Source organism: Rattus rattus, chromosome 5 (assembly GCF_011064425.1).
Source record: "Rattus rattus isolate New Zealand chromosome 5, Rrattus_CSIRO_v1, whole genome shotgun sequence".
Taxonomy (NCBI): domain Eukaryota; kingdom Metazoa; phylum Chordata; class Mammalia; order Rodentia; family Muridae; genus Rattus; species Rattus rattus.
In genome coordinates this window covers 594,511-619,684 of record NC_046158.1, presented here as the reverse complement: position 1 = coordinate 619,684, position 25,174 = coordinate 594,511, and the positions used below count along the sequence as shown (strand labels likewise).

Here is a 25,174-nt window from a genome sequence, read left to right as displayed (position 1 = left end):
TGCCAGAACATGACAAATACAGAGGCGGATGCTCACAGCCAACCATTGAACTGAGAACGGGGTCCTCAATGGAGGAGTTAGAGAAAGTATTGAAGGAGCTGAAGGGGTTTGCAACCCCATAAGAGCATCAATACCAACCAACCAGAGCTCCCAGGGACTAAACCACCATCCAAAGAGCACACATGGACAGACCCATGGCTCCAGCTGCATATGTAGCAGAGGATGACTTTATTGGGCACCAATGGGAGGAAAAGCCCTTGGTGCGGCCATGGCTGGATCCCCCAATGTAGGGGACTGTCAGGGCAGGGAGGCCAGAAGGGGTTGGGAGTGAGGAGAACAAGGGGAGGGGGAGGGGCAGGGAGGGTGATGGGATAGAGGGTTTATGGATGGGAAACCGGGAAAGGTGATAGCATTGAAATGTAAATTTAAAAAAATCCAATAAAAAATTCTGCTTACAGGTGAACTTTTAAGTAAAACTATTCATTTAGACCTACAGGCCTTCGAAAAAGGTCAGTACGGCATTGCTTAACGGTTTTAGAGATGAGCCTTTATGCTCCTGTATTGAAACAGCAAAGGGGGGGTTGGGGATTTAGCTCAGTGGTAGAGCATTTGCCCAAGAAACACAAGGCCCGGGGTTAGTACCCCAAGGCGAGAAAAAAAAAAAAAAAACCAAAAAAAAAAAAAGAAACAGCAAAGGGATAGCTGGGGATTTGTTTCCTATCGAATTTTTTTATCTTTCTGAGATTTTTACAAAACATCCTGAGTCTACGAAATTATTCGTACTTTTGTGGTTTTGACATGTTTATATCAGAACACATGGGATTTCCTGCAATTTCTGGCTTAATTGGTAATTTCTATTTCCATTTATAAGGCGGATGGAAGCTCTGTTCCATTCCAAGGTGGACTAATAGGGGCTTTGGATTCACACTGAGTCTCAGAAATCTAAAAACCAGAGACACTATGGGAAACAGCCACTCCCAGACATTAGCATGTCCCTGAATCCCTGAGCAAAGCAAGCTGGCTCTGACCATCCCAACTCCTGACAAACCAGGGCTATTCACACACCAGGCAAGGCAGGGAGCCACACAGCCCTGAAGGCTGATGGCTACGCAGATCAGACTGTGGGGAGGCCAGGCTGTCTAGAGTGGGGAGTAGGCTTAGCAGGCAGAAGGGCTGTCCAGGGTGGGTACCATGTAGCTAAAGTCAACTGGAAGATGACAGTTGAAAAACTGGTTAGTAAAAAAAAATTGTACTGGATTATTCATCAGGATTACACTTGGAGAAGCAAAAACTGGAAGACAAGTCAGTGTACTGGGTTATGACAAAATGATCCCTAATAGCGTGTTTGGGTTTTTTTTTTTTTTTTAATTGCAATACCATTTATGTCTGTAGAATGTATCCATGGAGATAGACATCACTTAAGATACACAGCTAAGCAAAACAGAGTAGAAGAAATGCCATTTCCCTCTTGCTTCTTTTCTTAAAACTGATGCATAAATGAAGGTCCTAAAAGTTTTGGACACATAGAAAGTTTTATAGAGTCTCAAAATCACATTGATGGCGGAAACGGAAACAAGTCTTCCAGTCACAAGCAAACTTAACGTTTTGCTCAATTTGGAAGTCTTCTGCTGTGTTTGGTCAGTGAAAACACAAACTTTATTTTCAATGGATGCAGTGTAACAGAACCCTAGACTTCTAGAGTTCAAGCATAATAGTGCAGATATCGAAGCAAGGCTTGAGGCTCACAAGAGAAACCATCACTCAAGCTTTGGGGATGAGCTGGCTTTAGAGTTACACTGGATCTGGATCCCAAATGGCCCAGGCACTGTATTATTCCAAATCCCAAAGAATAAGGGAAGTATTTGGATGCACATGAGTTCTCTTTTCCACTTCTCGTTTTTAACTGAAGCATCAAAGCTACCTTTCTTAGCAGCATCCATGTCCACAGACTCTCCCGAATCATAGAATTCCGATAAAAGAAAACTCATACTTACGGATCCTTCCCAACAGCATGCCTTTGTGCTGGCTTTCTTTTCGGATCTTATCCGCAATCGTACAACACTCGTTGAAGGCCCTGATGCAGTGTGGGCCTATGGTCACCCGGGCAACTCGCTGCTCACAGGTTTCGTATTTGTTTTCTCGGGCTCCATCATAACAGCATTTCTTGGGCACACGGTGTTTGTATTTAGCAGCTGAAATGGTGGCAACATCCGAACCCTTATCATATGCAGCCGTGGCATCTCAGATTTAGAACTCTCAAGGGATATTTGGTTCCCTGTCATCAGATCACCCCTCACTCAGCAGCCCCAGCTGGCCAACTGACCAGCCTCTCCCTGGACTGTCTCCAAAAGCAGGGATAACGTGTCCTGTCGTCTGCTCCAACTCATACTGAACGGTCGAAGGACCCCAGCAAGTAAGCCAAATACTAACTTTCAAAAGACTTCAACCCCTTTTGAGTAAAATAAATGAAACATTCAGGATACATTGCCATATTTTGAGATGGCTTTTGTCATTATAACTAGATACCCTGCTTTTTCTAACATTTTTCCTACGTGGTTTATAGACTTCCAGTGAGGTGATCATCCTGTTTCCTAAGTACTCTCCTAGTAACAGCATCAAAATCGATGAACTTGTCTAGATGACCCCTCTCGGTTTGTATTCTTTACATGTTAACATGTAAATAAATAGTAAAATTAAAGTGTATTACAAAAAGACGTTTAATTATCTTACTACCATTTAAATAATTTTCACTAGCTGTATTTTATAAAGAATAACCTAAGTTAGTGATTCTCAACTTTCCTAATGCTGCCACCCTTTCATACAGTTTGTGCGGTGACCCCCGACCATAAAGTTATTTTTGTTGCTACTCCATAACTGTTATTTTGCTATTGTTATGAATCATAATGTAAATATCTGTTTTCCAATGGTCGTAGGCACTCGGCATGAAAGGGTTATTTGACACCCCCTCCCAGAGGGGTCTCGACCCGCAGGTTGAGAAAGCTGATATAACTGTTAACGTATATAAAAGCAATAGGTTTTACGAATGCAAAGCCAAAGAGCATGATTTTAATTACCAGGTGAAGTTTGTAGAAAGGAAACACTTGGGAGGAATAAAAGTCAATACTTTTTCACTTTTAGAGATAGAAATGCTTCCCTTTTACTCCAAGAAGAAAACTGAGCCCAGGGCCTGTGCCTGCTGGGTGAGCTCTACACTAACTGTCTCTCCAGCTGTAAAGGTACACACAGAAGAGGCGGGGAGTTTCGAGTCAAGGTTATAGCCTGGGGAATACTGACTTTGTTTGGACTAAATTTCCTGAAAGGGGCAACCTAGACCTCCACATGTCTCTGTTTTTACCTATTCGTCTGGAATTGGGGGAGGTTCTACAGCATTTCACTTTTACAGCTTTTGACATAATCATGGTGGTTTATGGTCATAAGAAACTTGACGCATACCTTGTTCTTCCACTTTCTGATGTAGGCGCTGCAGGTCTCTCTTTGGCCTGAGAATTTCCTTACAAGAGTCATCTGTTTAGAAAAAGACAGAGAACATGGGGCAAAGGACATAAAAATCTGACAGAATGAGTGTCATGAAGTGTTCGAAACAGCGCCAGCGTGGGTGTGACAAGACTCCACGGAGGCTGATTTGGATCAGGTTTTCTTGCAGGGGTCTGCACCATCTCCTCTGTACACGTGCTGTGGTTGTATACCTTGGGATTCTGTGGGACTCCTAACAGCCAGAGAGGTGTCTCTGACTCTTTTGCCTGCTCTTGGAATGCTTTTCCTCTTACTGGGTTACCTCATCCAGCCTTGATATGGGGTTTGTGGCTAGTCTTATTGAATTTCATTATGTGGTGTTCAGGCAAGGAGACCTGCTCGTTTCTGAAGGAAAAAGGAGGAGGAGTGGATCTGGGGGAGAGGGGAGGTGGTAAGAATCTGGGAGAGGTGGAAGGAGGGGAAGCTGCAGTAGGGGTGTATTGTATGAGAGAAGAATGAAGAAAAAGAAAAAGAAACAAATTAGGCCCCATGAATTCACACCTTTGAGTGTGATGTGTTCATCAAATAGGCACCCCTGACCCAGCATCTTGTCACCCAGGTTAGTTTTATGATCTTGGTTTTGAGTATGGCTGCTTTTTGGACCCACTGATTACCTATGCATTTAGAGGAGAGGGAGCAAATTATTTTGTGTTATCTTTTTCTTTTCTAATTTTGCTAAATATTTATTTACATTGTGTGTGTGTGTGTGTGTGTGTGTACTCGTGTGCAAGTGCACATGAGGTGGCCAGAGGGCAACTTGCAGCAGAAGCTTCTCTCCTTCAGGGTTGCAAAGGTCAGTAGGTTTTGCAAATACCTGTCACTCTGTCACCTCCCTGGCCTCGATTTTTCTTATTTGTCCTTTGAGCTACGTTATTATAAATATGAAGACGGACATCATGGAATTGAGTAGAATTATGAACATTTTAAAACCACAGAAAGAAGGCCATGGCCATGTGATGACTGCTCCAGAACAGCTCAGGGCACCAGAGGTGGGACAAGACCTGCAATGATGTGGGGACTTACTCGTTACAATGTAATGACTTACTCGTTACAATGTAATGACTTACTCGTTACAATGTAATGACTTACTCGTTACAATGTAATGACTTACTCGTTACAATGTAACAGAACGATAGAATACTGTACTGTAGTACACAAGGTAAATCGGATTATCCAACCTAAGGTCTTCATGCCTGCAGTACAAACAGATCTGGTTTCTAGAAAATCTTCCATGATAATGGCGGAGCCATGATTAATTCAGTATAGAGAAGATACCCCACAGAAGAGATGATTTTTTTCTTTCACTTTTGAGACAGGGGTCTTTGATTTTTCCAGGCTGGCCACAAACTCAATTCTCCTGCCTTGGCCTCCTAGAGTGGTTGGGGTTTGCAGATGTGCACCACTGTACCTGCATCCAAGATAATTCTTATTCTAGCTTGCACGGGCTTATAAGGGGAACCCAGTCTCCATGGATAGAGGTCCAGAGGTATAAAATAACACAGCACCAGCCAAGAACAATGGAGAGCATTGTGAAAAAAGGCTAGGAAGATCATGGAAGGCTTTGAGTACTGCTTAAAGACAAATCTTATCTTGAGAGTCAGCAAAAACACCTCAAAAAATTCTTTTGTGGGTGTACAGTGTGTGTACATGCTAGTATGTATGAAGTTTCATGTGACAGCCAAAGCTGTCAGGTGTTCGATTATGCTCAGCCCAGAGAGTGGCACTGTTAAGAGGTGTGGCCTTGTTAGAGTAGGCGTGGCACTGGGCTGTGGGCTTTAATACCCTAGTCCTAGCTGTCTGGACTTTATTTATTTGATATCTATGGATGTTTTGCCTTCATGTGTCTACGTGAACTGTGTGCATGCATGGTGCCTGTAGAAACCAGGAGCAAACATCAGATCCCCTGGAACTGGGGTTGTAGATGGTTGTGAGCCTTGTGGTGCTGGGAATTGAACATAGTCTTCTGGAAATGCAGCAGCTGCTCTTACCCACTGAGCCATCTCTCCAGCCCCTCCCTCCACTTCACTTTTTGAGGCAGGGTTTCACTGAACCTGGAGCTCTCTGGCTGGCTAGTGAGCTCTAGGGATCTGCTTGTCTCCTCCCTGTATGCATGCATACAATGAAAGACCTTAAGAAAGACTTACAGAGCCATTGAGAGTCTTAGGAAGTGGGACAGGAGTGAGCTGGGAGGTACATGTCAGGAACGAAAGTGCTGAATGGCTTACCGTGGTATTGGGAGTCATCTGCGTTTGCATTGGTGAGGAAGGTGAGCCCAGCTAGATGGAATACATCTACATTGTCACGGCCACCACCTGCCCCACAGCCCAGATCACTCTTGTCATCAAAAGCTTGAAACACCTGTTCGGAAAGGCAAAACACTGAGCTTATTCCTCCAAAGGGTAAAGGAATTATTCGTCACACTGCGTCAAGAAATCTGTGAAATACATGGGCATTCATACATCTGATTCCCAAAGACCACACTTCCCAACTTCATTCCTTCCATTGTGTGTGTATATAGGAAAACCTTCCTATCTAAGATTAGCCAAGAATGAAGCCTTACGCAAATAGCATCGATGAGGAGAATCTTGGGAATTGTCCCAGAGCGTATACTATAGAATATGTGATTATATATGGTATATATGACACATGCATTTACTACATAGCATACATTATATATATGTATAAATTAATGTGATAAAGAATAAAGGAATAAACTAACAGACAACATTAAGTTTTGTTTTAAGGAAAAGATCTAGATTTTATGTGGGAAAATACTGTAAGCGGTTTATTTTGGCCTTAATTTTGACTCAAAAAAATCCTTTCTTCTCTGTTTTTAACTTTATAATTTCTCAGTTCTTTCTGCTTCTCCAAAGAAACTAGAGGCTAGAAATAATAACTGAATATCATGGAAATAGATGGAACATATGGGAACGTATGGGAACGTATGGGAACATATGGACTCTGGTCATTTCTAAATTCAGACTTAAGTGAGAATTCAAACAAACGCACTGATTTCCTAGTTTCCTCTCTGGGTTCATCATGCTACTTTTGTAACTACCATCATTCCTGACCCAGACTCTCAATCCCCCTCAGCTGAGCTTGTGTCTATATTTGGAAGAGTCAAAAATGATGACTGACTTTTCTTTCTTAATTTCTTTCTTTCTTTCTTTCTTTCTTTCTTTCTTTCTTTCTTTCTTTCTTCCTTCCTTCCTTCCTTCCTTCCTTCCTTCCTTCCTTCCTTTCTTTCTTTCTTTCTTTCTTTCTTTCTTTCTTTCTTTCTTTCTTTCTTTCTGGAGCTGGGGACCGAACCCAGGGCCTTGCGCTTGCTAGGCAAGCGCTCTACCACTGAGCTAAATCCCCAACTCCCTGACTGTTCTTTAGGAACAGAAGAAACTCTTTGTTGAATGTACTGTAGAAGAGCAGGCCAGGGCCCCTGTGATGCTTGGCCCAGGGAGCGGCACTGTTGGGAGGTGTGGCCTTGTTGGAGTAGGCATGGCAATGTGGGTGTGGGCTTAAGACCTAGTCCTAGTTGTCTGGAAGCCAGTATTCTGCTAGCAGCCTTCAGACGAAGATGTAGAACTCTCAGCTCCTCCTGCACCATGTCTGCCTGGATGCTGCCATGTTTCCACCTTGATGATAATGGACTGAACCTCTGAACCTGTAAGCCAGCCCCAATTAAATGTCCTTTATAAGAGTTGCCTTGGTCATGGTGTCTGTTCACAGCAGTAAAACCCTGAAACAGCCCACTTCTTTCCTTCCCCACAACCTGCACCAGTGGCCATACTTCGTGACACTACCCCACCCCATGGTCACCGCGGAAGTGCACTTAACTCTTTGCATGGCCCTTTTGGCTTTTCCCCGGACTCCATACACAGCGCTGTCCACCGCAGATAGTGCCACCCATGAGTCTGCTTCAGTCACCATGTCAAGGGACACAGTTTGGCCTGGAGAATACACGTCTTTATCTGGAGACAGATGGACCTAAGGGGTCATTCAAAAAAGGAAAGATCACTTGACCACAAAACCAATCCAAGGCCATTGCTTTGGCCCACCTCCTCCAGCCATGAGAGAATGGCACTGTGCTATAGATGTGTCTCACCTGGAGCTGGTTGCCACACTTCTCCTCAATGTTTATCCAGACTGCGTCAGCCACCAATTCTGCTGTCTGCTCCCCCGTGACTATGTAATAGACCAGGAGTCGCGCTGAAGGAACCATGTTCTGTGTCACTGGGATGTTTATATTTTGGTAAGATGAATAGAGAAGTTTCTCCTTTGTGCCATACTGTACAATTTTGCCTTTGGATAAAATCTGGAATTAAACAGCAGCAACAACAGTCAGCAACCAGAAATGGAACCCATTTGCTAGGGTGCCATTTGGAGCTGGAGCAGAATTAAAGCTGGAACATTTATGTTGTAAAGAGGGAAATTGGCCTATTTGCTTCTACTGTGTGTTTCACATTTACTAACGCTCTTTTGTTCTCACAACACACCAGCGAGGCAGGCATATTCATCTCCACCAAAGAAACTTATGCTCAGGTAGGTACAGCTCTTGGTACAAAATGGGGAGGACCGGGAGTTCAAGTCCAGAATCCACACAAGCAGGGGTGGCAGCTGTTGGTAATCCTAGCACTCAGGAGGCAGGAGCAGGATCCCCGGGGGGGCAGTCTGGGTAGCAAGATTAGCTGATCAATAAGTTCTGGATTCAGGGAGAGACCCTGCCCCAGTAGATATGTGGGGAGTGTGCAAGGAAGGGACTGACATCAGCTTCAGGCTTCCATGTGTGTGGGCACATACATATGTTCCTGCACACATGCTCTCATGTACCTGTGAACATACACGCAGGCATGCCTAACACACACATGCAAAGAACATTGAGGCTCAGGAGCTACCTATAAACGTCATAGAGATTTTAGTTCAAAAACAGCATAAATAGAAAACTAGAGAGCTGGGGTTGGGGATTTAGCTCAATGGTAGAGAGCTATATTTCAAACTAAACTCACGCTTACTAAAACCTTCACTGAATTGTTAACTTAAAACAATATCCAACAGATGCGTGAGTAACTCATGGAACATAACCTTTATCTGGGGATCGGGTTTTAAAGTCCTGGATTAGATTCTAAATGGGGGGTTTAGCGCTAAAAAGAAATAACTTGAAACCGAAATGTCTTCAAAGGTCCCTAGGTAGCAGGACTGCACTCATTTTGAGCAGCTTTCGAACAGTTCCTCTAACTCTTTAATAGATTATTATTTCTCATGGTTCTTGTTTCACTGTCTCCTAAATACCATTGAAAACGTCATCACCTATTTGCCCAGGGGCACTGGAGTAAGTCACCCCACCTCCTTGGCAACCGTTAGGCACGTTTTGAACCCTCCTTGAACCTTAGCTGCTGCACCTCTAGGACTAGAAACAGGGTGATGTTCCTTGCCTATCGGCAGCAGGGTCCCCTGTCACATCAAGGAAATACACACAATTGAATTAGGTGTAGATAAGTAACCGTTGGCTGTGAGATAGGATGAGATGACATAGGAGATGGACTGGCTTGGATGGAATCATTGGATGGGAAACCATGGGTCCCAGTTCAGATCACAGCCTTCCTTCCCTTTCTCAACTCTGAGGAGGTGTGGTCATGTAACCTCTCATCCCTCCCCCCCTCGGAAATCAGCATGAGACTCACGCGTGCCTCAGTAGTTTGAGAAAGCTGCAGGCGATGTGCTTGGATATGCTAGGAAATGAATGATGCTTGCCTATCCTAAGGACGGTGTCCCGGGTGGGGGAAGGGTGGGAAATCTCTCATGGCTGTACTTACCAAGTAATTATAGTGAGTTATTTTGTCAATATACGGACTCTTGGGGGTGACGATAATATTCAGATATTCTCCCACAAGCATGGGCTTGTAGTTTTCAGTCCAGCCGATGTAAATGTAACTCTGGCTGAGGGATGAGTATGTAACTGCTTCATATTCTTTGCTGGCTTGATTTTCTTCGGGAAGTTCCGGGGCATCAGTTTTGACCTGGAAAGGAAAAATGTCAAAAGCCCACGTGGCCTGTGTGTCATGGTTTCCGTAAAACGTTTATCTTTTAAGTCCTTTGTCTCTTCAGAGTCCTAAACTTCACAATGCCAGCTGCTAAAGAGAAGAAACACCCCCGCCAGTCATTCCAGCGTTTGTATAGGCGGAGTGTGACGTAACCCTAGAAGGTGTATGGGGGATACTGAGGGCAGGGTGGGCTCTGATGAAGCTAAGAGAAGGATGTTCTGAGGCAGGAATATGGGTGCCTGAGATTCCCTGATTCCCTGGAGACTTCTCCTAGGGGATGAGAGGTCTCGACAGTGTGAGAAAGGACAGGGAGGAAGCCATCGCTGCTCAGGACTGGGGCATAGGAGTTATAGATGCACAGCCTAATGGCGGTCTGACCCAGTTTCCATGGGGACATGACACAGGATCGCTCATGAACCCAGCGGGCAGTGATGCCTGCTTTCGGGCAGTGGGAGGGGCCCCAGCTCATGTCCTGGAGTTAGATATGGTTTCCATGCAACTGCGATCCCTGACTAATTCCAGATCCATTATCTGGTTAAGAGAGGTTAGAGGCTTTCCCTTTGTAGCTGCAGTACAGCAGAGATAATAGTCTCAGTTCATTGCACTGATGAAATGCATCTTTCATAGGGCCCTTAGCACAGTGCTCTTAATAAGGGCTCTGTAGATGCCAGTGCGTGTAAGCCTCAGCCAGTGACCCCGGTTATTCTCATAAGGGCTCAGAAAGCACCAGTGGAAGCCAGCTTCAGCCAGCGACCCATGTTATTAGCTCACTGCGATTCTATTTGGGAACTTAAACACATTTTCTGGCAGAGAAGACAAACTGTGAGAGAGAGTAGCTTATGCATCAGGAAAAGGGGGATGGGGCTTTCACATCTGACTCCAGAAATGATAAAATCCACATGTGTGGGAGGAGGCTTTTCTCCGACTGACCTACACTGCACTGCTATTCCGATACGCCTGGATTCTGATATAATCTTTTTGGTATAAAAGAAAATAGTTAATTTCCAATCTCAACCCCCCCTCCCAAATTTTGACAATTTCCCCCACACACTACATTAGCAGATTGTTTAAAGAATGCATTCATTTTGGGCACAAAACTATGGAATTACTCTCAAGACTTGAGGATAAAATCAGCCACATCTGTCTGTCCACCAGCCAAAACACACAACCAAAAGCTCACGCTGTTCTAAGGAAATACAGCAAGAAGATTTTGGCTCACCTCAAACTTCAGTGATGTCACTTCGGACGGGAGGTTCACCACGAACGAAGCCACTCCATCAGCAGAGTGCGTGATGCTCCTCTTTGGCTCCAAGTCAGACGTCTCTTGATTCACATCGACTGTTTGTGCCATCAGAGTTACTGGGACCCCTCCTACCAACTGCTCGAGTGAATCCTTGACCTGTACCTGTTTGCCAGAACAGTTCAGATCTATTCCAGTAGGTCATCGCGTCTCAAATCAGATCAAATCTGAAATGGCTTTCTCTCCTCTCCGCCTCCTACCGCCTTACCTACCTTGATGGAAAATGGAATCCCAGGCTTCAGGAAAAGAGGGGTAGCGACCAAATTCAGTGTGTAGGGAGAGAGGACGTATTTGATGCCGGGAATTTCTGCCTCTTCCGAAAATCCACCTACAAGGGCAGCAAGCACTGAGTTAATGTTTCCGGAAAGATGATGGCGGGCTGTAGGACATCTGTCGGTCTCTGTGCTATCCATCCCCTGAACCATTCCTATCTTCATTCATTGGCCAACTGGGGGAAAGTGCAGACAAGCATCGGGAGCTTCCACAGCCCGTGTAGAAAGATGGGTCTCCGGAAGTCAGGCTACAGCACAAGACTGGGGGATTTGACAGAGGACTCCGCCCTTCAGCAGCGGCCCCAGCTTCAGGTTCAGTTGAATGTGTTCAAGGGATCAAGGGGAGAGGCAGGGAGCCCGGAGGCTGAGCCTCAACAGGGGTCCAAGATGGAGCACTGGGACCCAGAGACAACTGGAGAAGAATCAGCTTGGTCCAGAGAGTCCGGATGGGCTATTTAAAGAGCTCAATAGTAGGGCTGGAGAGGTGGCTCAGCGGTTAAGAGCACTGACTGCTCTACCAGAGGTCCCGAGTTCAATTCCCAGCAACCACATGGTGGCTCACAACCATCTGTAATGGGATCTGGCGTTCCCTCTTCTGGCATTCCTGAAGGCAGCTATGGTGTACTCATAAAGAAAATAAATATTCAGACCAGACAATGTGCTGTCCTGGGAGATAGGGCTTCACTCCTAGTCCCTTTCTTTCTGGCTCCCTGTGGAGGGAACCCTGCTTCCTCCCTCCCTCCCTCTCTCCCACCCCCCTCTCTTGCACACACACACTCACATGCACAGACACATATATACACACACACACACACATATCACAGACACACACAATGCACACACGCATAGACACGCACATGCACACGCACAGACACATATATACATATACACACAATACATAGACACACAGACACATACACATATCACAGACACACACAATACACACACATACACATACACACATGCACAGACAAACATATATATACACACAACACACACATACACACAACCCACACATATGCACACAATACACACACACATACACATATCACAGACACACACAATACACACACATACACATACACATATACACAGACAAACATATATATACACATAACACACACATACACACAACCCACATATATGCACACACACACACACACACAAAATGCACACACACACACACACACACACACACACACACACACACACACACGCCCCTTTACCTGAAGACTCTGTGACTGTTACAGCAATATAAAGGTACTTGTTGTTTAGATCTTCTAGACTTTCATATGACAGCTCTTTCACTGCTGTTTCAGAGTCAAAAGAGATCTGAGCAACTCCATTGACCAACTTTTCGAAAGGAGCAAACAGAAGGAGTCAAGTTAGAGAACACTTCGGGGGAATGATCAGAGTCTGCTCTTACTAGCCTCTAGATTGAAGGCCAATTAAAGAATTCATGAGCTATTGTCACAAGCCCACCGTGAAGGCCAGAGGTTGCTTTCTGATGATTTTGTACAGAGTTACAGGCATGGGAAGGTTCCAGTCATTGCATGGTCTTTTGGGTACTAGTTGATAACATAGCATACAGTATGCAAACAGACATGAGGCTTGTTTATATCGCGAGTTACTAGTTATATTGCTGAATTATTTAAAGATACTACTCTTCTTCTGTTTTTGAATTATTTATTTGAACATGATTTGACCTGAAGGCAGGCCTTTCTGTCTGATTTAGCTTGATTGACAGCTCTTGGCATTGAAGATCTAAGCATGCACTGTATCGTTGAGCTACGTTCCTTGTCTCTATTTCCTTTAAATCTTGGTGCTTAAAGTAGAATCTTGAATTTAAAAAAATCTCTTAATTTGCATATTGAACTAATAACATCATCTTTTTTTAAAAAAAGAAGCTAAATACTTGATTGTGCAAAATGCACACAAAAGAGACACGGCCTCATGTCATCTACGGGGTGATATAAAGAACACTGAATAAGAGAAAACAGAGCCAGGGCTTTAATCTCAGTTCTAGTAACTGATTTCAAGCAGCCCTTGACTGTGGACAGATTCCACATTGTGTGGGATACTCTGTGCACTGAAGAGATACCCACCACCCCAAGCTGCTCAAAGTCAGAAGCACCTTCGCTTTTGAACAATCATAATTAATCCTGGGCATTGGTGACCGTCCCATCGGGTTAAATGCTCTCCACCCCAGCTGAGAACCATAACTCCAGGAAGCACGAAACACGGTTTGATACAAGAGACTCACAGCCTAGGGAGCACATAGAATGGTGAGCTAAGCGTGTGCAGGTTGCCAGGGGCTACTTCCCAAAGAAAAGCTGCTAGCGTTGGAACATAAGAAATGAGAAGGAGTTAGACACAGAGGAGACAGGAAGGATGGAGGGAAGGAGCAAAGACCTAGAGGCAAGAGAGACCATGTTGAAGAAGGGAAGAAATGGTGCCATATTAACTGGCAAGGAAGGTTGGTGCCAAAGAAAGGGCACTTTACTTATTTTCTGTTTTCACTTGGCATGCATGTGTGTATGTTGTGTTTGCTGTATGCTCATGGATGCATGCACTGTTTTGCATGGATGTGAACATGCAGGCATGGGTGGGTGCAAGGCCCAAGACTGACATCGCATATCATGTTGGATTGTTCTCCCACCTTACTTGTCGAGGCAGGGTCTCTCCGAGACCACTGGCGTGCCAGGGCAATAGCTGCCAACTGGGAAGGTTAAGCTGCGCTGTCCGCACGTGTCCAGCATGTGGGACTGCACTGAGGGTTTGCCCGTAACTCCTGCTCATCACATCTGAGCAAACATCTTACCGTTGCGGCTTGCATGGCTTTATGCATCATCTGTTTCTCATCCTCCTTTATGTCCTCTCTCAACCCAAAAAAGACATAGACTTCAGCATCGGGGACCACTTTATTATAAAAATATCTGCCAAACGATAGAAGAAAGTCGTTGTCCCAACCCTGTTACAATTGGTGAGTCAGATCTAACAGTTTAAAGTTAGAGAAGGCACACGACATGCTGGCCCCACCCCTACTGTATTTCACCCTTAGAAGGTATTAGTAAGAAAAACATGACTTTTAATCCCAGCACTGAGTTCAAGGTCAGCCTGGTCAGTGTAATCACTGACAGGCCAGCCGGGCGCTGCACAATGAGAAGCTATCTAAAGAAGGCATGAGGCTTCCTGACTATCCCTAAAGTCATGGAACACAAAGTCACAGGCCGACTTTGAACCCCCAGAACCTACCATAGCTAGCCTGGGGAAAGCCATTCCCTTACCTTGCTTTCACAGTGATTTCAAAGTTCTTAAAGTTCTTATAGCCAATGAAGTTGCTTTCTGGTTCTATTGAAACAGAGAATCGGGGCAAGACTGGAAACAGAAATGAAGACAGTGTTACCATTTAACTGGAGTGGCCTCTGAAGCACAGCAGGCTGCTGGACTTTCTGGTTGGACAAGAGGTTATCATCATCCTCATCCCCATCCCCATCCCCATCATTATCATCATTCTATTGCCACCACCATCATTACCACCACTATCACCACCATCATCACCACCACCATCACCACCATCATCACCACCACCATCACTATCACCATCATCATCACCACCATCATCATCACCACCACCACCATCATCATCATCACCAACATCGTTCCATCTCCAGCAGCAGCAGCAGCAGCAACAACAACAAATATCTCTGATAAGCTTTCCCTTTCTCTAAATCAGAGTGGATCCAGGCTTGATGTACCCAAATCACTTCTCTATATTTTATTTATAGTGATTGTGATGGACAATGGATTGTTTTCTCCAGTAGAAGTTCCTTAAGAACAGAACAAGGACATCCCCCCCCCGCCTTTGTCTCTCAATGTCTCTCTGTGTTTATCTCTTCCTCTTATCCTTCTTGTAAGTCTTAAATATTTATATTCAATGAGTTTATTAAATTGAAAATAGGAAGGTGGTAGAGCACACATTCATCCCCGGTTGATTTGGAGGCCTTGTTTTCCTGGTGTCCTCCGTCCCTTCCGGTCCTACACTCTGTTTCCTCTTCCGCAGGGTTCCTTGAGCTCCGAGCGGAGGGATTGGATGGAGGCATCGCATGTAGAGCTGCGTATTCCAAGGCCTCTCACTCACTCTCTGAGTAATGTCTGGCTGCGGGTCTCTATGATTTGCTCCCGTCTGCTGCAGGAGGAAAACCTGGCCAGTCTTATGTTTACTTGATACAAGCTATAGTCACCTGCGAGGCGGGATACTCAATTGAGAGAACGCCTCTGTGAGATCGGGTTGTAGGTAAGGCTGTAGAGCTTTTATTCAATTAGTGATCAATGGGGGAGGTGCCAGAGCTACCACGTCTGGGCTGATGGGCCTGGGTTCTATAAGAAAGCAGCCTGAATTGGCACGAGGAGCAAGCCAGTAAGCAGCACCCCTCCATGGCATCTGCATCAGGTTCTTGCCTCCAAGTTCCTGGCCTGTTTGAGTCCCTGGCCTGACTTCCCCCAGTGATAAACTGTGATGTGGAAGGGTTAGCCTAATGAACCCTTTCCTTCCCAAGCTGCTTTGACGGTGGTGTTACAGCAACAGTAACCCTAGGGTAGTAGTTTATTACCACACAAGTCAAACTACAGCAGGGGAAGTAAATAATCTCGGACTACAGAGTGCTGAGACGCTACCTAGGAAGCAAATCTAAAGAGAGATTCTCTAAGTGAATGAGCATCAAACTGAGACGTGAGACACGAGCGGAATCGACTGGGCCGGGAGGGAAATGGAAAAGCACCACGTGCAATATTTCCAAAGCTGGGGGAAGGGCGGGGCCAAGAGCAGTATAAGATGAGGCTCACGAGGAACCGCGGCCAGATCAAGCGAAGGATGCAGAGTTCATTTAAAGAGGAATGAAGAGTGAGTGGTAGGTGCTGTCAGTGTGAACGTTATGGTGACGTTCATCCTGAGATCATTTGACCGATACTCAGCAAGACCGCCGAGAGCCAGCGGTGCCAGCGGGGCTGCCGCAGTGTTCAGCATAAGCTTGGTGAGGTGAGTGGATGGGCGTAACTGCAGATAATAAGATACAGGCAGGATCTGCATCCCACAGAGAGCAGCAAAGGCGGGAAGCAGTGAAGCTCAGAACAAGGCGCCGGGGCTCAGTCCCCAAGGCTGTGTTTCACCAGGGCAGATTTAGTCACCGTCTCCCCGCGGTTTGTGAACCGTGCGTTTATCTACCCTCCTCATAAAGTTCCTGAGGTAAGAAAGAGTGGCTTTAAGCAGAGAAGCCCAGCACATAGCGCAAAGCCCCAAGAGTAAATTGCTACAAGAAATGGGAAGATTAAGCTACTTACAATTCATGACCCCGTAAGATGACCGATCTCAAAATATGAACCTTGTTAGGCTCCACTCACTTTATCTAATTATTTGTTTATCTTAAGACTATAATTCTGGAAAGGACTTTAACAGACCAAGCTCCTCAAGGGACCACACTTCTTCCAGCTCTGTCACGAAGGATAGGACACAGTCCAGGCAAATGGTTGGCTTCTTCAAGGCTCATGGGGCAAGCTAGAACTAAGCACCAGCTACTCAAACAATGACTATGTAGTCTGTCTACCCCCCCCCAACTCTCTTCTGCTACTTCCGGTCATACCAAAGGTACCCAAAATCCCTCTCAGAGATAATAATATAATAACATTAGAGATTACCATATTCTTTAACTTCAAAGTATGCAGTTCCAGTCGTTGTAAAATCCTTCTTATATTTAGCTTTAATTGTCCACACACCATACCTGTGGAAGCGAAATATTTAAAGGCGTAGATGTCATTAAATAGCTCTAATTTTGCCTTCTTTAGATTTCCTTCTTAGAGAGCATGGGGAAATGACCATAGCACGGCCGACTGAGGTTCTGTAGCAGCTGTTGGCAGATTCTCATGTCTAATTCATGCTACACTGCTCTCCCTTAGAAGCAGGACCGGGTCTCCATCCCTACTTACCTTGCTGCTCCGGGTCCTCTATGTTACATTGTAGCTGTATACAGACACGTGGTAGCTAAATAGGAATCACACCGGAAGTGTGTGCATGTGTGTTTCAGACAGAGCTCTGCTTCCCAGGCTGGGGATGAAGGCCTGGGCTCCTTCAGCCCCAGCCTCCTGAGTATCTGGGATGGTGGTGGGCTCAGCCTCACTAAAGAGTCCTCACATTCGCATGCATGGTGCTCTGCTGACACTAGGTGGCTCCACTTGATTGTGTCGGTCCTTGCCAGCCAAAAGTTCCAGACATGCTTTTTTAGAGAAAATTTGCTCAATAACACACTTTTTTTTTTTTTGTACTTACTTGGGATTAGATGGAATCTTGAAGTCAGGAAAAGAGATAATTCCAGTATAATCATTTTCTTCTATGATGTCAACTTCTGTTCCTTCGGGATCCTTTGAATAGAAACAGACATCCACACCTTAGTTCACTTTCTGTTACGGTAAAAGAATATCCGAGATGGATAATTCACAAGCACTAGAGATTTGTCATTACCGTGTGTGCATAAATGTTCTGCCTGTGTGCACGTCTGTGTACCACTGTCTGCCTGGTGTCTGAGTAGGTGGTGAGCCTTCATGTGGGTGCAAGGGCTTGAACCTGGGTCCTTTGCAAGAACAACCAGAGCTCTTGACCGATGAGCCAACTCTCTGGCCCTGTTGATTACTTCTTGATGGGCATGCTTTTAAAAAGTAAGTAGACCGAGGATGGGTTTTGATGGTTTAGATCAGCATCCTCCCCTTGATAATTAGCTTGGATGAGCATGCTATGTGTCCGTCAGAGAGGCGTGGATCTATAATGCTTCGTTCACATTGTTTAGTGGCATCCGATGACTTAGTGTAGTGTGAGGATGGAATCATGGGGGTAGATTCCTCAATAAACAAGTTAAAGTCGTATTTACAGAAAGAAAATACTTACTATGAAAGTTAAGACAGTCTCCCGTTTGGCTGGCTTCAAGTCATCACTCAGAGAGTAGACTCTAATCTTTACTGCAAAAACATGTGGCACCATCAGAAACTAGCAGGCACAGCTTCTATCTTTCATTCGCTTATTTACTCCATCTTTCCACTTTAACTTTTCAGTCAGGGTTTCATTTAATTAGTTAACCTGGCTTTGAACTCACCCTGAAGCCCAGGCTGGCCTTGAACTTATAATCCTCTTGCATCAGCCTCTCACATAGCTGGGATTGCAGGCTTAGGCCACCAGGCCCAGTATGTATGTATATATATATATATATATATATATATATATATACATATATATATTATATATATATATTTAATTTTACAGTCCTTAATGAGATAACTCTCATTTGAAAGGCTGTATTCACAATCCATAAATGAAAATGTATATTAAAAAAAGAGACTCTTCGGATTCATGTAAGGGACTACTTGTATTGAATTTAACATACAGTTCAGTGTGTTACATATGTTTGTTTGCAAATGGCCTTTGGGAACACATCCTTGATGTTAAATAACTTGTATCTGTGACTGTTTACCAAGTAGGTACCATGTGGTTAGATGGGAGTATAAGGTGTTTTTATCAGAGTAGCAGTAAATCGGCAGTTTGATCCAGACGGTATATGTTTTTTCTACTTACAAAATTCAGCGGGACTAAAACACTATGACTGAAAGCAACTTGTGGGAGGAAAGGATTTGTTTCAGCTCACAGCTCTCAGGTGATACTCCATCCCTGAAGGAGAAGGAGCTCAAGGCAGAGGCCTGGAGGCAAGGACTGAATTGGGGGCTATGGAGGAGCCCTGTTTACTGGCTTGTTCTTTCTGGCTTGCTTAGCCTGTTTAATAAATTCAGGGCTGTTTGCCCAGGGCTGTTACCCCTCCCATTATGGACATGACCCACCTATATCAATATTGGTACAACTCCATGAAGCAAAGTGTAGTATCTTTTTTTTTTTTTCCAGAAAAAGAAGACGGGCTGTGAGAGGCTAATTCACAGGCTACTACATAGTCAACAAACGCTCATGCTTGGATCTGACCCCGATTAAAATGGCACCTGTAGGTTGATGTCATTATGCAGGTGAAGGCAGGTACAGGATAGAATGAGGCCTGTCATTGGATGAGAAGGAAGGATGGGCGGGAGAAAAGTTTTAGAGAGAGGAGGAGACCGGAGCCAGAGAGAGGGAGCAGCCGAGAGAACGTGGCAGGGGATGTTAAAATTTCTCTCTGTATGTTTACAAGTTGTTATCAATATTCTTAACGGATAGATGTGTACAGAATTTTGTGCTGTTTAGATGGGCAATTATATCTTATCAATTGGATCTGAGGTTCTTGCGTGATGTGTTCTTTCACATGGTGACTTGAGGTCAAGAGAGTGAGTGGTGGCAGGACAAACCGGGCCCACCACGGAATTGGGATGTGTATGCCTGGCGTGGTGGCAACCTGCCTTGGGAACTAGAGATTGCTTCTGGTTTCAGAGAGTAGCCATTGGCAGTGTGATATGGGATGGAGATTAGTGGGTGAGACGCTTTGTTGACTGAGATGAAAATATGTAACAGATGTCATGTGGCCCTACGGTGCCAGCCCTGGTGTGGGATAAAAAAAAACTTTTTTTAATTATACCAGAACAGGCACCAGAGTCTGTTTTTTAACTACTCTATTTTGCTATCTGTCATCAACGGAAAAATATTTATAAGAAGTTATCTTGTTAACTAGAGTAAGTAAGGACACCAGATTTTCTTATCAGTCAAGTTATGATGGGAAAACACGAGGTCATTCCCAAAGGAAGCCTTAAAAATCAAGTAAGGTCCTGGGATTTGGGCTCTAGACTACATACCTGCTATACAAGAGTGATGACCCTGAGTGATGGGTAGTGTGGATGGCACCCATTCCAGGATGCATCCTCTGTGATAGGAGGGGAAGGTGAGGTTATGCTTAATTTTATGTATAATTGGGTTGAAATGAGACTGTAGATTTTCCTTTTCAAAAAAAATCATCTTTTTTTCCCCCCGACTCTAAAAATGTTTGTGTGTCTGGGGGTTGTGTACTATGTATGCAGTGCCTTCAGAGGCCAGAAGAGGACGGTAGATTCCTCTGGGACCAGACTTACAGAAGTTGTGAGCTGCGCGTAATCAAACCTGGGTTTATTAATGGCAGTAGTCTTAACTGCTGAGCCATCTCCCTAGTCCTCAGTTGTCTTTTGCCGGTCAAGAGCTCATACTATTTTGGTAAACGACATCCTCATCCTCTCCAGACTTTTCCTGCCTGAGCCAATCATAGCAAGAGCTGTATCATGTCACCGCTGACGTCATCCACAACCATCAACATTAGCACAGCACGCGGTGACTTTACAGTGCCCCACTCGGATCCTGCTTCCCTTTCTCTGTCCTTCCCCAACAACAATCTTATTAACGGACTCTCATCGCTTCCTCCTTCCGTATACACGTCTCTCATAGAGCATCCTTGATGTGCAGATGAAGGAATTGATTTTGCAAACACGCGAACATGAGGAGAAGCATCTATACTTTCCTGTGTAAATCAGGGCTTTCCTCAACCACAGGGTTTAGGCTGGTTACTCCCCCTTCCCTCTGTACCAGAAGAATTATGACTTATGGCACTGTTTTAACCGATATTCTCATTGATAAATAGCCTTTGAATATTAACACCCACACATTCTCATGATCTTGCCTGTCTCTTCTGAAACATCTAGTTTCCCCAGGCTGGGTGGTTTTTTTTTTCTCCCCATTTTTTATGAACACAGTTCATATTTTTGTTAAAATTTTATTTGCAATAATATCCATTAGTTAACGGGTAAGTTCTAACGGCATTTTGCAATGCTTAGAAAGTGCCCCACCACCACGCTCCCAACAGGGTTTCTTTGTGTAGCCCTGGCTGACCTAGAACTAGCTCTGTAGACCAGGCTGTCCTTGAACTCAGAGAGATCCACCTGCCTCTGCCTCTCCAGTGCTGGGATTAAATATGTGTGCACCACCAGCAGCCTGCAAGAAGGATTTTTATCTCCTTAGAAATAACTGATAATGTGGTAAATGTACTTTTTGATTTTTCACTCCGTTTAGAAATTTCTCTATAAATAAAAACCCACAGTGCTATTTGAAAATATAAAAGCAACTAGGGACTAAGGACTGTTTTTGATGTGGGAGTTGGGGGTAGAAACCTTTCTCCACTCAATTTCATGTGTCCAAAAGGTCTAAAAATGCAATGTCAATTTTCACACACACACACACACACACACACACACACACACACACAAACACAAACAAACACACGATTTATACTCTACCTGACTGGTCTGGAGTGTAAACAGGTTTGTCTGTATGGATGAAGAGAAATCCATTGTCATAGGTTATTGGTATTTTCTTCGATTTCGAAAAGTGCATTGACACAACTTCCAGATACACGTGAGAGACTGGGTTTTCATCTCTGGGAAATTGTTTGGGCGGTAACTGTAAAAATAATCACGGAAGGGCATCACTCTCAGCATGCCACGAACCCACAGCCAACTTGTTAGAACCAAAACACAATACTCTAGTTACAACATTTGGGAAGTTACGGTATAGCCTGGCACCAAAGCCCAGTGATCAGACCTTCAAGGTCACTGTGGGCTGCCTAGCAATACCCAGTCCCCCAAACCAACCAATCCAGTGGACAAACAGAAGCAACAAAATGGCCCAAGAGCTACAAGAGCAAATTAGTTTTGCCAAAAGCCCTTTCACTGTCTAATGTCATGATGAAAATTGACCTTTAAGCAATTGAAAGTCGTTTGTTTACTGTAGGAACTCTGAAGATTTGCCTGGGAAGATAGCTCAACTGGTAAAGTTCTTATCTTGCAAGCATGAGGTCCAGAGTTCAAAGCCCCAAACCCATGTTACAAAAAATCTGGGTGTTTCGGGTCAGAACCTGGGAGGTAGAAACCGATTCCTAGAGATTGCTGCCTGGCCAGCCTAGTCTACTTGGTGAGCTCCAGGCCAGTGAGAGTGAGAGAACCTGTCAAAAAAACAAGGATGATGGATGGCAACTGAGGCGCCACAGCTGAAGTTGTCATCTGGTATGGTCACCTGCACACATGCACACACCACACACACACACACACACACACACACACACACACACACACACACACACACACAGGGGTGGGCACAGTCTAGAAGAAAAAAAAACAAACAGAAACAACAAACAAAACCAGAATGATTGGGCAGATCTGCAGTCCAGCCAGACAGAAATCTGGGATCTAAATACCCATGCCATATCCCACTGAGTGCTAGGATCTCTTCTTTGGAATTGATGGGAACAGAGCTGGGTAGTTCTAGAGTCAAAGCACTGTCCCGTGTAGCCCATTCTGGGAATCCAGGGTGGATATCGGGACTATTCTGGCTCTGGCTGACTACCTCTAGATACAGTGTTAAAATGTCTGAACCAGAGAGGAGAGTGAGGGGCTTGTTAGCTCTGCAGAACAGGGATGAGGGTGGCAAGTGCTTCCGGCTTTTGAAGGGTATGCCAGCGGAAAGCACACCAACAGCCCTTTCTAGCACCAGAGTCCTCAAGACTCCGCTCAGCTTCTGACTCTGGGACTCATGACACAAGGATCAGCCCAGGAAACCTAACACCACAAAGGTCCAGCTCTCATGAGAAGAGACCAAGCCAAATAGGCAAAGGGAAACCGAGATGATTCAGAGTTAGTGTCCAAACTGGAGAGGGATGGCCCCTGTGCTGAGGTGTGCGACCACATGCGCGTGCATCATGTGTACACGTGATGACCACATAAAGACAGTCTGTGCCTGAACACATGTGATGACCACATAAAGACAATCTGAATCTGAACACATACATGTGATGACCACACCACATAAAGGCAGGTCTGTACATGAACACACACATACACATATGATGACCACACCACATGAAGACAGTCTGTGCCTGAACACACACATGTGATGACCACATAAAGATAGTCTGAACCTGGACACATACATGTGATGACCACACCACATAAAGACAGTCTGTGTCTGAACACACATATGTGATGACCACACCACATAAAGACAGTCTGTGTCTGAACACACATATGCGATGACCACGTAAAGACAATCTGAATCTGAACACACAGACATGTGATGACCACATAAAGATAGTCTGAACCTGAACACACACATACACACACACACACACATACACACACACACACACGTGTGATGACCACACCACATAAAGACAGGTCTGTGCCTGAACACACATGTGATGACCACATAAAGACAGGTCTGTGCCTGAACACACACATGTGATGACCACATGAAGACAGGTCTGTACCTGAACACACACATGTGATGACCACATGAAGACTGGTCTGTACCTGAACACACACATGTGATGACCACATGAAGACAGTCTGTGCCTGAACACACACGTGGCTTTATGGAGATAGTCCATATGTACTGAGACAAGTGACCACACAGGGACAGATGCTATTTAATACCTAAATGTAATGTTGTAGACAACCGCACTGCCTTACTCTCCCAGGGTGCACAGGAGTGCCCATGTCTCTTTCTGGTGATGCGACTTTTTAGGTTGTGTGGTTCCATTTTTTTAACCCCTTTCTGTTTTCATTCCACCTTTAACTGGGGCTGCTTCATTCCTCTCTTCTTCTTTATTGATCCCCATTTACTTTTCTCCCCATCTTTCCTTGTTTTGATGCTAACAGCTCATTTGACTTAACTTAAAGTACTTTAGCTGATATTTCCTTTCATCCTTACTTTTATAGCTAACACCTAACTCACGCTATACTATCCTTGATCCTTTATTGTCCTAAAAGTATTGGAGTCGAAAGAGTGGTTGTTTTTAATACAGTAATGTACTCTTACTGTATTTTTATAGCAGGCCTGCTTATCAGTTGTGGTTGTTTCTGCAATTAGAATTCTACTCTCAGAGTAGCAACGGAGACCTTGTCTGGTCCCCTGAGCATGTGGGCTGAGAGTATGGCCACTGGGCCAGATTCCCAGCCTAGAGTTGGAGGAATAACAACTCAGCCCTACTACAACTTGGTCCCCCTTGAAGGGGGAAATATTTTAACTGAAAAAAATACAGGTGATTTAAAAAAAATACATAATCAGTGACCTAATCCCAGTTGCTCAAGTTCAATTTAAGAAACAAAAGAAACATAAAATCACAACACGACTCATTCCCCAAATTACCAAGCCACAGAAATGGGTCCCAATGAATGTGAATTAGATGAAGACTCAAAGAATTTGAAAATAACAATTATAAAAATGTTCAAGGAACTCAGAAAGTACATTAATAGATTTCTGAATGAATTAAAAGAGAATAAAAAAATGAATTGAAATAAAGAAGCCAATAGAAAACATGAAAGGGGGATTCAATAAAAAGAAATAGTAAAACAAATCAAATCGAAAGTTTAGAAATGAAAACCTCAACAAGATGAATTTAAAAATTCAAGGTGAGCCCTGTCCAGTAGAGGGTATCAAGTGGAAGGTGTGGGTTTAAGGTAATACAGATAGATCACTTAGCACAACCAGACAATGAGTATAATAAAATAACAGCATGAACAGAACATTTACCGTTTATGGGACACCATGACAAAACACCTAGGTCATTGTTCATGGGCAAAGAAGAGTTCTCAGCAGAAACTCCAAGTGCCAAGAGAGCGCAAGTGATGTATTTTTTAAACCGTGAAAGACAACTGCCAAATCAGATTACTATATCAGCAAAGGTATCCCTCATAAGTAAAGTGTAAGGAAAACCTTCCGACAGTAAACACTGGCTAAAAGAGCTATGACCACGTATCAGGGTCCTAGAGCCACCATGAAGAGAAAGATGAAACATTAAGCCACAGGAAAGAATAAGGCACAAATGAGGACCAGAGAGCACCAAACACTACAGGACAAGGCGATAGGGTTTAGCAATACATCTTTCAATAGTAACTCTGAATAACAATAGACTCAATTCTCCAACCACAAAGCACAGTGTGGCAGACTGATCCTAAACATAAAACTTCTCTGTTTGTTGACCGAAGAAACACACCTTACTGGC

At 44.4% G+C, this 25,174-nt stretch overlaps 1 protein-coding gene across 1 annotated transcript in view; it reads right to left on the bottom strand.

Annotated features, from left to right (window-relative positions):
• Positions 1 to 25,174, bottom strand: part of C5 (complement C5) — an 83,917-nt gene that overhangs the window by 50,531 nt on the left and 8,212 nt on the right. The window contains exons 3-17 of the mRNA XM_032901831.1: positions 21,414 to 21,576; positions 18,076 to 18,146; positions 17,464 to 17,555; positions 16,836 to 16,918; positions 14,429 to 14,519; positions 13,963 to 14,077; positions 12,368 to 12,494; positions 11,082 to 11,197; positions 10,789 to 10,974; positions 9,342 to 9,545; positions 7,634 to 7,843; positions 7,366 to 7,515; positions 5,760 to 5,892; positions 3,454 to 3,525; positions 1,995 to 2,192 (exon numbers count right to left, since the gene is read on the bottom strand). Of these exons, the coding sequence (XP_032757722.1) occupies positions 1,995 to 2,192; positions 3,454 to 3,525; positions 5,760 to 5,892; positions 7,366 to 7,515; positions 7,634 to 7,843; positions 9,342 to 9,545; positions 10,789 to 10,974; positions 11,082 to 11,197; positions 12,368 to 12,494; positions 13,963 to 14,077; positions 14,429 to 14,519; positions 16,836 to 16,918; positions 17,464 to 17,555; positions 18,076 to 18,146; positions 21,414 to 21,576 (2,011 nt within the window). The remainder of the gene's footprint in view (positions 1 to 1,994; positions 2,193 to 3,453; positions 3,526 to 5,759; positions 5,893 to 7,365; positions 7,516 to 7,633; positions 7,844 to 9,341; positions 9,546 to 10,788; positions 10,975 to 11,081; positions 11,198 to 12,367; positions 12,495 to 13,962; positions 14,078 to 14,428; positions 14,520 to 16,835; positions 16,919 to 17,463; positions 17,556 to 18,075; positions 18,147 to 21,413; positions 21,577 to 25,174) is intronic.